Source organism: Myiozetetes cayanensis, unplaced genomic scaffold, assembly GCF_022539395.1.
Source record: "Myiozetetes cayanensis isolate MyiCay16 unplaced genomic scaffold, myiCay2020 scf10, whole genome shotgun sequence".
Classification (NCBI taxonomy): domain Eukaryota; kingdom Metazoa; phylum Chordata; class Aves; order Passeriformes; family Tyrannidae; genus Myiozetetes; species Myiozetetes cayanensis.
Genome location: NW_026086605.1, coordinates 33,960,764 through 33,972,162, shown reverse-complemented (window position 1 = coordinate 33,972,162; position 11,399 = coordinate 33,960,764). Strand labels below are relative to the sequence as shown.

The window sequence follows — 11,399 nt, the reverse complement described above, 5'->3', positions numbered from 1 at the left end:
GGTCCTCACAGACCTCAGAGCCCCTGCAGACTCCACAACTCTCACAGACCCCACAGCCCTCACAGACCCCACAGCCCCCAAATTCCTGTAATTCCCCCAAAACCCCCTCATGGACCACACAGCTTGCACAGCAACCCACAGGCCACAGAATCCTGACAGCCCCCACAGCCATCACAAGGCCTCCTACACAACGCTGTTTACTAAATAAAGAAAGGTCAAAGTCCTTTTTTACCGGCACCAGGGATCCTGATGGCAGGAGATAATGTTTTTGAGCAGAGCTGTCAGCAAAAAAAAAAAAGAAACCTCTCATGCTTTGGGGCAAGGACACACCAGGCATGAATCACTGTAGATGGGCCGCACCTGAGAGGTTTTGGGGGAAAATTAAAGGCAGCTGAAGTGGGAAATTCCACGCCCTGCACACACCAAAGCACAGCTCCGCCGTGGGACAGACGGGACCACGCCGAGCGGGATCCATGCAGTAAGTCACACACTACAACGCGGGGTTCAGCAGATTCCATTTAATGTCATGTGCATATATATATCCATACATTTACTTATGTCAATGGTTTGGATGTGCGTGATGCCAGGCCTTGAAAAACCTACTCGTCAGTCTGGGAGCGTGAATTCTCTCTCTCTCTCTCTCTCAAAAAAAAAAAAAAAAAAAAAAATCACCTCAAAATGGGTTTTGAAAAATGACTTTTAACCCCAGAGTTGCCAAGACAAAAAGCTGTGAATTGAAAGCAAAGCACGCAGAGCTGAGCCCTAAATTCTCAGGCAGCTCTGACAAACGCTGTTGGCAAAGGGTTTGGCCAAGAAACCCCCTCCCTCCCAGCCCCAGGGAGACAGAGAACTGATAAGGAACAGGTTTTGTTTAGCATCCCAAGCAACAACCATCAGCTCCTCCAGGAAGTTTTTGGCCAAGGATGAGGAACAGGGCACAGAGGTCAAGATAAACCATCTTTCCCCCCCAGAAAAAAAAAAAAAGAAAAAAAAAAAAAGACACTTTCACCACCACCTAATCACAGAAATTTGCTTTTCCTTGTCTTTTTTTGGCGTTTAAAAGCCAGGACTGACAGATCCTGGGAGGTGGGGGTGGACGCTCACCCTGCCGTGTGCTCCGTCCCAGCAGTTTTGGGGTAGATTTTTCAAGGCCTGGTGATGGCTCCCAGGAAGGCTTCTCCCAACCCGCTCCCGGCTCCCGCACGATCGGAATCGATTGCATAGCATTTATTTCAGATAAGGCACTGTTTTTGCCCGACAGCAGTTCGAAATCAATGCAGTTTCCATACAGTCCAAATCGGATGGCCTACAGTGCAATAACATCAACTTAAAGGCAAGGTTTGGAAGAATAAACCCAGCTTTAAATTTCAACTTAACATTAAAAAGATAAAGGAAACTACACGTTTCAAAAGCCTTTTTATTTTCCTTCACCATTGTTGTTTTACAATACAAATATCACCTTGTGAATACACAAAAAACCTACAGAAGATAACTCTGCTTCACGTAAAATACAGAATGGATATATATATATATTTATATATATATTTTTCTCTTCTTCATTCTTTTTAAAAAAAAAAAATATTTTTGTTCTGCACATTGGCAAGTTTAGGATAGGATACTTCCCCAAACATACAGTATGTATGGTAGGAGTGAAACTTAGAATTACATGCAGTTTCTGCACAAATATTTTAAAGAAATAGATTATCTTTGTTGTTTTTCAACAACATTTCAATAGGGGATGGAGGAAACCATTCGTAGTTCACTCAGTGATCATTTGTAAAATTCTTAAAAAACAGGAATTCATGGCTGTTTTGCTTGTTAAAATCCAGCTACCAAGAATAAAGTGATACTTTTCAGCTTGACCTGCCCACAATGTGTGAACAAGATCGGACCCTTTTTATTTGGTGGGGTGGTTTTTTTTCCCTACACATGGCAATTTCAACATTATAAGCAAATTTCCAGTTTAATTTAGCTATAAATGCAAAAATTAGTAATTATATAGTATATATAATTCTGCTTTCATGGAATACTTTATTTTAAATAAAAACATTTAAGACTGCCTACTGACCATACAATCAAGACAAGAAAGGCACTAGAAACATAGACAAATCTCTCTCTCCCAAGAAGCATTTTCTTTAAATTTTAACTCTCTATTCTCTGACATGTAAAAATCTTTTTAAATTTAATTTTTTTTTTTCCATACACGTTTTGAAAAATAAAGTTAGGAAATACTTAGAAAATCACTTTACATTTTTTCTCTCTTTTTTTTTCCTTTTTTTTTTTTTTTGCACTTTTTGACACAGTCAGTCACTGCAGGCTCTACAAAATCAGGATTACCAAACCTTTCTGTGTCTATCATCTTATTCATAGCGCGGTGCAACAGGTAGAAAGATTTCTTGATTTCACCCAAGGCAGGTATTTAGAAACCTTCATATAGTCATTTGCTAGAAAATGGCTTACAGCCCAATCTTTGGGGCAAGAGATATGAAAAGTATGTTTTCCCAAGAAAATAATATGCTTTGTTCCCAGACGTGACTGGAAAGACCAGAACTTATGATATAAAAGCTTTCATTTATGTTGTCGCATCATATACAAAGGAACACGGTGATGGGTAAATGTAAATCCCAAATCTATCAACAAGAAATGTGTAACAGTGCATGATAAGTTAAATTTTTCTTTATTGTTGTCCAACGCAGAGATCCTTTGGAGAGAAAAAAAAGATCACAGTGCTTACCAGGTAACTGAAAAGGTCAAGTCGAGGGAGCTGTTAAAAGAAAGGGTTATAGGGAGCAGTTGATTTTTTTTTTTTGTTTGCTTGTTTGTTTGTTTTTATGGCATCTTCTCGTAGGGAGTTGTGAGCACTTGGGACAGGTCCTTTCCCCCCCGGGGTGGCCGAGGACGCGCCGTTACGTGTCGCTCACCAGGCGGCTGTACTTCACCGGCCGGCCCCGCTGCAGCGCCGGCCAGGGCAAGGGCCAGTGGTAGGAGCGAGGTACAATTCCTTGGACATTCTTTTCGAAGTACTGGAAGGGCTTGTACCACCAGACCCTTGCGAGGAGGTTTGTTTGGGAAGCTTCTTTTAGCACCTGCGCGGAGAGAATCGGGAAGGGGAGAGTTACAAAGGAACCGCAAAACGCTTACGCGTGCGGCTTCGTCGCTCCCATCCCGCTCACTGCTGCCTCCAACACACCCAAAAACACCTCCCAGACAGATCTGCACAGACACAAAGATCAGGAGAAGCCAAGCTACTCTTCCGACAGCCTCCCTGCACACACTCAAGTGAGGCTCGCCAGTGTTTCCAAGACCTCAGTTGTTCGACGGGCCCGCAGGGACAAAAAAAATGAACGGCCCAAAGATCAGTCTCTCCTCTGCCTTGGGAATGGAAAACCCAACCCTAAGCACAGTTGTTACCCTAAGTATCTCTGAAATTCCACATAGAATGGCTTTGGAACTTATGGAATGATGAGCAAGGCACACCTCAACCCACCCGGAGGAGGTCAGGAGCCCTGCCCTGTCCTCCACGTGCTCCCAGACTGCTCCCACCCACCCTTTCCCTTCTCTTAGCCACAAGCAAGCCCCAGCTGAGACACAAGGAGTGGGCAGGCCCCCAGGGAGCTGTCCAACCACCCTGCTGCATGTTCTCAACACCAGAGCCAGGAATCACTGAATCTGCCCACAGCAAAGTGCAAGCACAGGGCTTGTACACTCAGCTTTACACCTCCATGTCAAGCTCACACGTGAAATAAAGCCACTTTTGCTTTTAACTTTAGGGTCAGACACAAGCCAAAGCCCTCTGCACATGGAGCAGCATAAGGAAGGAAAGAGATGAGCACAAAAAGGTGTGCTCAGGAAAGGATCCAGGGACTGGCATTTCCCAACACCTCGGCAGCTTAGGGAAGCAATGTTGAGCCACCTCCTGAATCACATCAGGCAGCAAAACAGGTAGGTTTGCACACAGTAAGGCAAAGGGCTTTGCTGAAGCAAGTCCTCATTAGGACTCGGGGCAATCCTGACCCCAGCACTTCCAGCTTGGAAGCACAGCCAGCCAGCACCTGTTTTAGCAGAGCCCAGGAGCAGATTCAAGGCATGGAAACCCATCTGGTGCTGCATGACAGGAGTTAGAGAATCTGGGCACAGGCTGCTATCGGACACAGTGGCTCCCAGACTGAACATCCAAGTGCACCTAATCTGCAGTTTGGCATTTTGGGGTAAGAACATAGCACAGGGCTTGGTGTACTGCTTCAAAACCAGAGGTACAATGAGTTGTAGCTGGAAGGCCTTCAGGGGAGCTGGAACCACATGATCTTGAAGGTCTCTTCCAACCCAGGCCATTCTATAATAATTCTATGATACAGTCTAAAAACCTGGACTGTCACACTATTAACTCATTTCCTATCATCACAGTAGGTCTTTCTTAAACATAATTAACTGCAGGCATGTGCCACAGACAACGAAAAAAATCTTTCACCCAGTGCACAGAAAATATCTGGACACCAATATGCTGTAGGGGACCTAAAAGTTTCTCTTAACTCACTATGTCTGTTACCTGTGGCAAAGATTTGGGCACCTTCTCTCATAGAACCAGAATCCTGAGCTGAATGGGACCCACAGGGATCATCCAGTCCAACTCCTGGCCCTGGACAGGACACCCCAATAATCCCACTATGTCCCAAGTGCTACCAGAGCTCTGGCAGCCTTGGTACTGTGACCTGGGGAGCCTGCTCAGTGCCCAACCACCCTCTGGGGGAAGAACCTTTTCCTGAGATCCTCCCTTGACACAGCAGGGGAGGTGTCATATTCCTCAGCACTGCAAGCTTGCTCCTCTCTTACTGCTCCAGTTCACTGGCAGGGGAAAACCAATGGGAATAACATGAGACATAATTTAAACTTCTTTATTCAACCTTTGATCAATCTTTTACAGCTCCTCTCTGACTGAGTATAATCATCAAGTGCTGTGTCTCCTCCTAAACAGCTCCTTGTTCTCAGCATTTCCCTCATCACCCCATTTTCCCAGACATGGGCCTTAGGACAGGAGCAGCTGCACTGCCCTCCAAAAGGAAAACATTTCCCTTGGCCAGGAGAACTTCCCACCACTTGGACACACTTAAAAAAAACTGGTTCATTTTTAGTGAGGCCCTCATACAGTTCCTCCAGAGACCTGTCATCGAACTGCAGGGCACAAGCCCCAGAACACAAAGAAAACCCAGCTGTGATGACTATTTTTCCTGCAAACCCAATGGCAGGGGATGGAGAGGGACTCTCCACAGGACACGGGTGGGTTCGCTCCTCCTGGATGTTTCCCCGTCACCACCCAACCGCAAGCGGAGCCCCGCGGATCCCAGGAGAGGAAGGAACTCACTTGCTGGTTGGCCATTGTGTGGTACCACCAGAAGAGTCTTGTAGTGATGTAGTAAGCCACCACCACGTCCACAGTGTAGTGGTCATGAGCAAGGAGGATGCAGAACATCCCAACCATGCTGAGCGCCCAGCAAAGCCAGTGATACCACCAGAGTCGCCGCGGGGAATCTGGAGAGAAGCACAAGCAGTGGTTATTTCAAAGTGTAGCCTTATCAAGGCTATTGCTGTCGTTAGCAGAGGTCATGGACTGCAATCCAGCAGGAAGATTAGGAGCAGGAATGCTGAGATCACAAAATAAGTCCCATTCTCCTAAGGTGTAACTTAAAATTGCGGTCAGGGGTAAGGAGATCCTTGGAAAATGCAGAGGTTATGAAATCTTTGAAGAAGATACAATGTACCCCCTGGCCAATCAGATTAATCAATTTGTGTTCAGATGAGATACTGGGAAGAAATTGTTCCCTGTGAGGGTGATGAAAGCCCTGGCACAGGTTGCCCAGAGAAGCTGTGGCTGCCCCTGGATCCCTGGAAGCGTCCAAGGCCAGGCTGGATGGGGCTTGGAGCAACCTGGGCTAGTGGAAGGTGTCCCTGCCCATGGCAGGGGTGGATCGAGATGAGCTTTAGTTCCAACTAAAAGCCAACCCAAACCCTTTTGGTTAAGTGTTTCCCTAATATCCAGCCTAACCCCACCCACCACAACCTGAAGGCCATTTCCTCTCACCATGGAAGAAGCACTTAAAATTTAACTTTAACTGCGTTTACCAACGAGCACAACAGTGATTCCCTCAATCAGGAAGGAAATTCTACACCAGGGAACTCCCTGTGAACAGCCAGGAACTCACACTCTTTGATGAACAGGTATGTGAGGGTGAGGATGACGGTGTGGCCGCTGTACAGGTAGTCGCCGCACATGTTGTGGGATCCCGTGATGGACAATCCTCCGCCAGCGATCAATTTCATTATCCTTCGCAGGTGAGATTCCCAGTCTCCAAAAAGCTGGGGGAAGAGGAAAACACAAAAGCACAGTAAAATATCAGCTTTAACCTGTCAGAGTTTAAAGCAAAGGGTTCAGCCAGCGACTCTGCCTTTCGGTTCTTCTCTCCTTCTCTCTCTTTGCTTTGATCCGCAAGTTCAATCAGCAAATAAATCCCCAAACCTGGCAGCACATTTCTAGGGGGGAAAAAGACTGGAAATGAGACAAGAGTTGATTGATGCTTTGCACCTATTATAGCTGGCGTTCATGTGAGGTTTTCCTTCTGTCCAAGAGCCAATGCCCTAACTGACGATAATCCAACAGAAACCAGCACGAACTGTACATCCAGCTGCCAAAACCAAGATTTGATGAAGAGTGTCTCACTCCAAACCCTAAGGCCACCTCGGAAAAGTCTTCAGAGTTATCTCTTTCCATTTCACAGTCTGACAGAAACATGTGTGGTGTCTATCAGAGCACAGTGCCCAACTCCAAGAAGTGGCAATTAAAGAGTTTCTGACAGACTTCAGCAGGTTCTTTGTAGGAATTAAACATTTCCTGCTAACTGTTCATTACAAACATTAAAATGCTCCCCAAAGCCCACTCTTCAGAATTGTATATAACTCAATAAGGTGCTGAGAAGTTATTCTTTTCCCACCAGTGCATTTATAGCTTTCCAGAAAACCCAGCTAATCATTAATCTGATTGGGGCAATAGAGGAGCACAGCACGAGCTTGTCTCTACTTGAGTAATGAGAAGGATTTGCCAACGCTGTAAATTCCCAAAAGTGGCAGATTTATTCACTTCAGCCTATAAGTACCTGTGTTATTTTTTTTAATTTCATAACAGATGACTGATCAAACAAAGTGTTGACTCCTCTCCCGCTCTCTTCTCTTTCCAAAAGCCCCTCTAAAGGCCACACGGGGCTTGGCAAACATCCTGCCTTGGCAAAGTACTGGTGTTGGTACATTCACTGGCTTGATTTCCCTGAGGAACTGAAGCAGTTCAGCTTTGTTTGTACCTGCCAATCCTCACCCAAGCAACGGCAGCACGCGCCCCGAGTCACAGCGGGGATTTCACTACCTGTCACTTAATTTACGGCTGTGCACACTAAGATATTTTGGGTGACATGAGACGGATGCAACAACCCTGTCCCATCTCCACCCAAAGCAGGTGAATTACCCTCCAGGCTGACCACAAGGGGCTTGTCCAAGCACCTCTGTCCCAGTAGCCTGGTTTCATCCACGGCTTTTGCAAGCCCAGTTTATTCCTTGGCACAACAAACAGGAGTCAGTGCTCATGTGGGGAGGAGGTGACAAGCCCTTGTGCTACCACAGCTGCAAAAATATATACAGGGGACAGAGTTCTACTAGCCTCAGAAAAGCCTCTTGGGGCCATTTTCAAGCACAAATGATATTTGGATTCGACACGCTGAGGTGGCTTGAAATAAATGAGTCACACGTGGCACATCTGCAGGTTGCACACCTTCAACTGCTTTGGTGGAGACAGAAAATTGCTGACCGTGCAAATTAGATGAAAATGCCACAGAAATGGTGTAAATCAGCGTTTTGAAAAGGGTGGGAACGACTGCACTGCCCCAAAGCACCGGTCAGCACCTCCACCGAGAAGGGAAGCCAATTATCTGCGGAAGGACGTCCCTGTCACACCAAACCAGTGTTCTCAAATTAGAATCACGGAACTGGTTTGGGTTGGAACGCACCTTAAAGATCAGGGACAACTTCCACTAGCCCAGGTTGCTCCAAGCCCTATCCAGCCTGGCCTTGGACACTTCCAGGGGTTCAGGGGCAGCCACAGCTCCGCTGGGCAACCTGTGCCAGGGCCTCCCCACCCTCAGAAACAACTCTTGACAAAGTGTTGCTGGTAGTTTTGATTAAGAGCAGGCCAAGGGGGAAACATGCAGATTAAAAACATGGGAAGGCAGCCAGAAGCAGTTTTACCTTTGGAGAACACTTGAAATGCATTCCAGGTACTGGGAGCGTGGTCACGTACATCGTAATACACCGGTACAGGTACAGTGTGCCAACTATACAGAAAAATCTTCTGCTAATTATAGACCTGGGAGAGGGGGAAAAAAAACAGAGGATAAAAATAAGGAGGTCACTCAAGGCAAACAAAACACGCAAAAGGTAAATAAAACAAACCACCAACTGTTTTCTTCTGATGCTTTTAGAACTCGTGATGGTATCCGCTTACACCTGAGAATACTGAACTGCTCCACAAACATTCCCACGCTTTCCAGGTCAGGAACACAAGAGCAACTCATGTAACATGACCCATGGAGGTGATTACAGGAAATCTAAGGATTAGAACACAAAGGCCTGTGCAGATTGGGTGCTGAAGACATTAAAAGGGGATTTCGTGCCCCAAACCCCTCCATTAGCTGGGGGCTGTCACTAATTTCCTATTCAAGGCAAGGGATAAAGTTACAGTATTTTCATTCCAAGGTGAAAAGGAGGAAGTTTGTTTCAGCTTGGATAACCTGAAGGAGTGAGAACACACCGTTCCTGAGCAGCGTTATAAAGGAAGCAACTCACATCAGCAGGGAAACCTCCAAACTGCAACTGCAGAGCTGCCCTGGCCACAGCACAGGGTGTCTGCAGGGGAAGCCACTCTCCAGGCAAGCAGCCACAGCTGCAAAGACATTTATTCCTGAGAGCTGCCAGCGAATCCCTGGTGGATGCAGAGAGGGCAGATGCAGTTCTGGGGTACAGTGAGGTGGTTCTGCAAAAGCAGCAAGAGCACACGAGGTAAAGCGAGGCAGCTCGGGCTCAGGAGGGACAGCCAGCCCCAAAACTGCCCTGTTGGGTTTCACCACAGGGTAACAGCTAAGAAAACCTCAAGGAAAAGAGCTACAACAATTAAAGCCCTTCTGGCACATCCACCAGGACAGGAGCAACTGCTACAAACCCTAAAGAGACATCACTGCCAGGACTGCAGAAATCAAGGGCAAATTCAGTTACAGCAGTTAAACCACCCTTTGTGCTCTGCTGGTTACAGACCCTGTCGGTTTCGGTTGATTTTAGATCATTATTTGCAGTTATGATCATCTCAACCTGCAACTTCTGGCATTCGTGGAATCACAGGATGGTTTGGGCTGGCAGGGATGTTAAAGCTCATCTTGTTCCACCCCCTGCCACGGCCAGGGACACCTTCCACTAGCCCAGGTAGCTCCAACCCAACCTTGGACACTTCCAGGGATCCAGGGGCAGCCACAGCTTCTCTGGGCAACCCTCACAGGGAACAATTCCTTCCCAATATCCCCTCTAACCCTGCCCTCTGGCAGGGGGAAGCCATTCCCCCTTGTCCTGTCCCTCCAGGCCCTTGGAAATAGTCTCTCTGCACCTTTCTTGGAGGTTCCCCTCAGGTACTGCAATTCCTTTGTTGCTACTGTGTTCACTTTTAAAAAAAATAACATTCCTATCAAGCTGAGCTCTTTCAAAACTCAAAATTGGCCACCTTTTTAATTTTTAATAGCTTTTGGCAGAGTTATTAAACTGGAGAGCTCCATTCTTGGAGGAGGATGACTCTGCAGTGCCAGATTAATAACAACTTGAGTGCCTTGATTTATCAGGAAAGCATCAACTCTTACAGGGTAAACACATTTTGCACTGGAGTGCTCACTGCTCCAACACAGCATTCCACATTTTTTCTTCTCTCCTCTGATGTAAACATGGACAAAGAGTGGAGTTAAAAACGACACTTATTAATGTAACTCCACAGACCGAAATTTAGCGTGGAAGGCACCAAGCCATTGGGGACAGGTTTTTCTTCCTCTGCAGAATTTTTCTCCTGGAAGAGTGATCCAGTGAAGGTCTCACACTTCTGCCTGGCTTTTATTACTTGAACCTGCTTTTTTCTTTATAACCATAAAGGCAAACAGGGGGATTGGGGATTAAAGACTGAGCAGCACCTTTTTTGAGAGATTGAAGAAGTGGTAGCATTTTATTGAGCATTGAACTTCTCTTTTCAATTAAAATTCCCCACAGACCCACTCGATTTAGCTGGATTTGGTATATTTTAGCTTAGGGAAGTGTGAGAGTAATCTGTTGTTCCAACCTGGCCTGCTTAAACTGCCTGACTTTGAACACTTCATTTAGCACAGGGTTTGACATCAGACACTCGTGGTCAGGCAGCCCAAGGTGTGCGTTTCCAGCTCTATAAATACCTTGCATTAAACATCCACGTGCTCTCTGAGGAGGGGAGGTGGCAGGTTAATTCCACTGGAAGGCAAATTCACTCTTGCAACCGTGAGCAGAACACTGGGACAAGCACTGGGAGCTTCCAAATTCACTGCAGATCTTTTGCTTATTTTATGATCAGCTTTTGGACATGCCCTGTGTCTGACATCACCTGCCCCACCCAACGGCCAGAAGAGAACGCATTTCAATGCTTTTTTCCCCCCGCAGCAATCTTCAGGTGCACAGGCTAATCCCCTGCCTGCTGCTTTTGTGCAGGAGCTCTAGGGCAGGGCTTTGGATCAGGCAAAGCACAGGGACACTAAATCACAGAATATATACAGCTGGAAGGGATCCATCCTGTAATCAAGTTAAACTTCTGGCCCTGCACAGGCACCCCAACAATCCCACCCTGTCCCTCAGAGCGTTGTCCAAATGCTCCCAGAGCTCTGGCAGCCTTGGGGCTGTGCCCACTGCCCTGGGGAGCCTGTTCAGTGCCCAACCACCCTCTGGGGGAAGAACCTTTCCCTGGGATCCAACCTGACCCTGCCCTGACACAGCTCCAGCCCTTCCCTTGGATCCTGGTTCGCAGCTGCCCTCACAACAGTGTGAGCTGTGCTCCTTCTAAACAAACAGAACAACCAACTGAGTTCAGATGATCATTTCATCCAGTTCCTGGGCTTTTCACACACAAAAAGGGCTCCAGTTGATTGTGCAGACAAACACAAACAGGGGTATTGTTTAGTTTCTCAGGGAACAGTTGGACTGAACTTCTATCTCTCGCTCAAGCAGCTCACGCTGCATGGTACCTATTTCAGTTTCCGAAACCCAAATAAGAAGATCACAAGAAGCTTCACTTCACCTGGATGTAAACCAAC

General features: G+C 46.7%; 1 protein-coding gene across 12 annotated transcripts in view; it reads right to left on the bottom strand.

Moving 5' to 3' along the window:
- Positions 1 to 503: 503 nt before the first annotated feature.
- Positions 504 to 11,399, bottom strand: part of SGMS1 (sphingomyelin synthase 1) — an 80,033-nt gene continuing 69,137 nt past the window's right edge. For all 12 annotated transcript variants that reach the window (XM_050305659.1, XM_050305665.1, XM_050305664.1 and 9 more), the window contains 4 exons: positions 8,284 to 8,401; positions 6,198 to 6,351; positions 5,360 to 5,526; positions 504 to 3,086 (listed from right to left, as the gene is read on the bottom strand). In XM_050305659.1, coding sequence (XP_050161616.1) covers positions 2,907 to 3,086; positions 5,360 to 5,526; positions 6,198 to 6,351; positions 8,284 to 8,401 — 619 coding nt within the window. In that variant the 3' untranslated portion in view covers positions 504 to 2,906. The remainder of the gene's footprint in view (positions 3,087 to 5,359; positions 5,527 to 6,197; positions 6,352 to 8,283; positions 8,402 to 11,399) is intronic.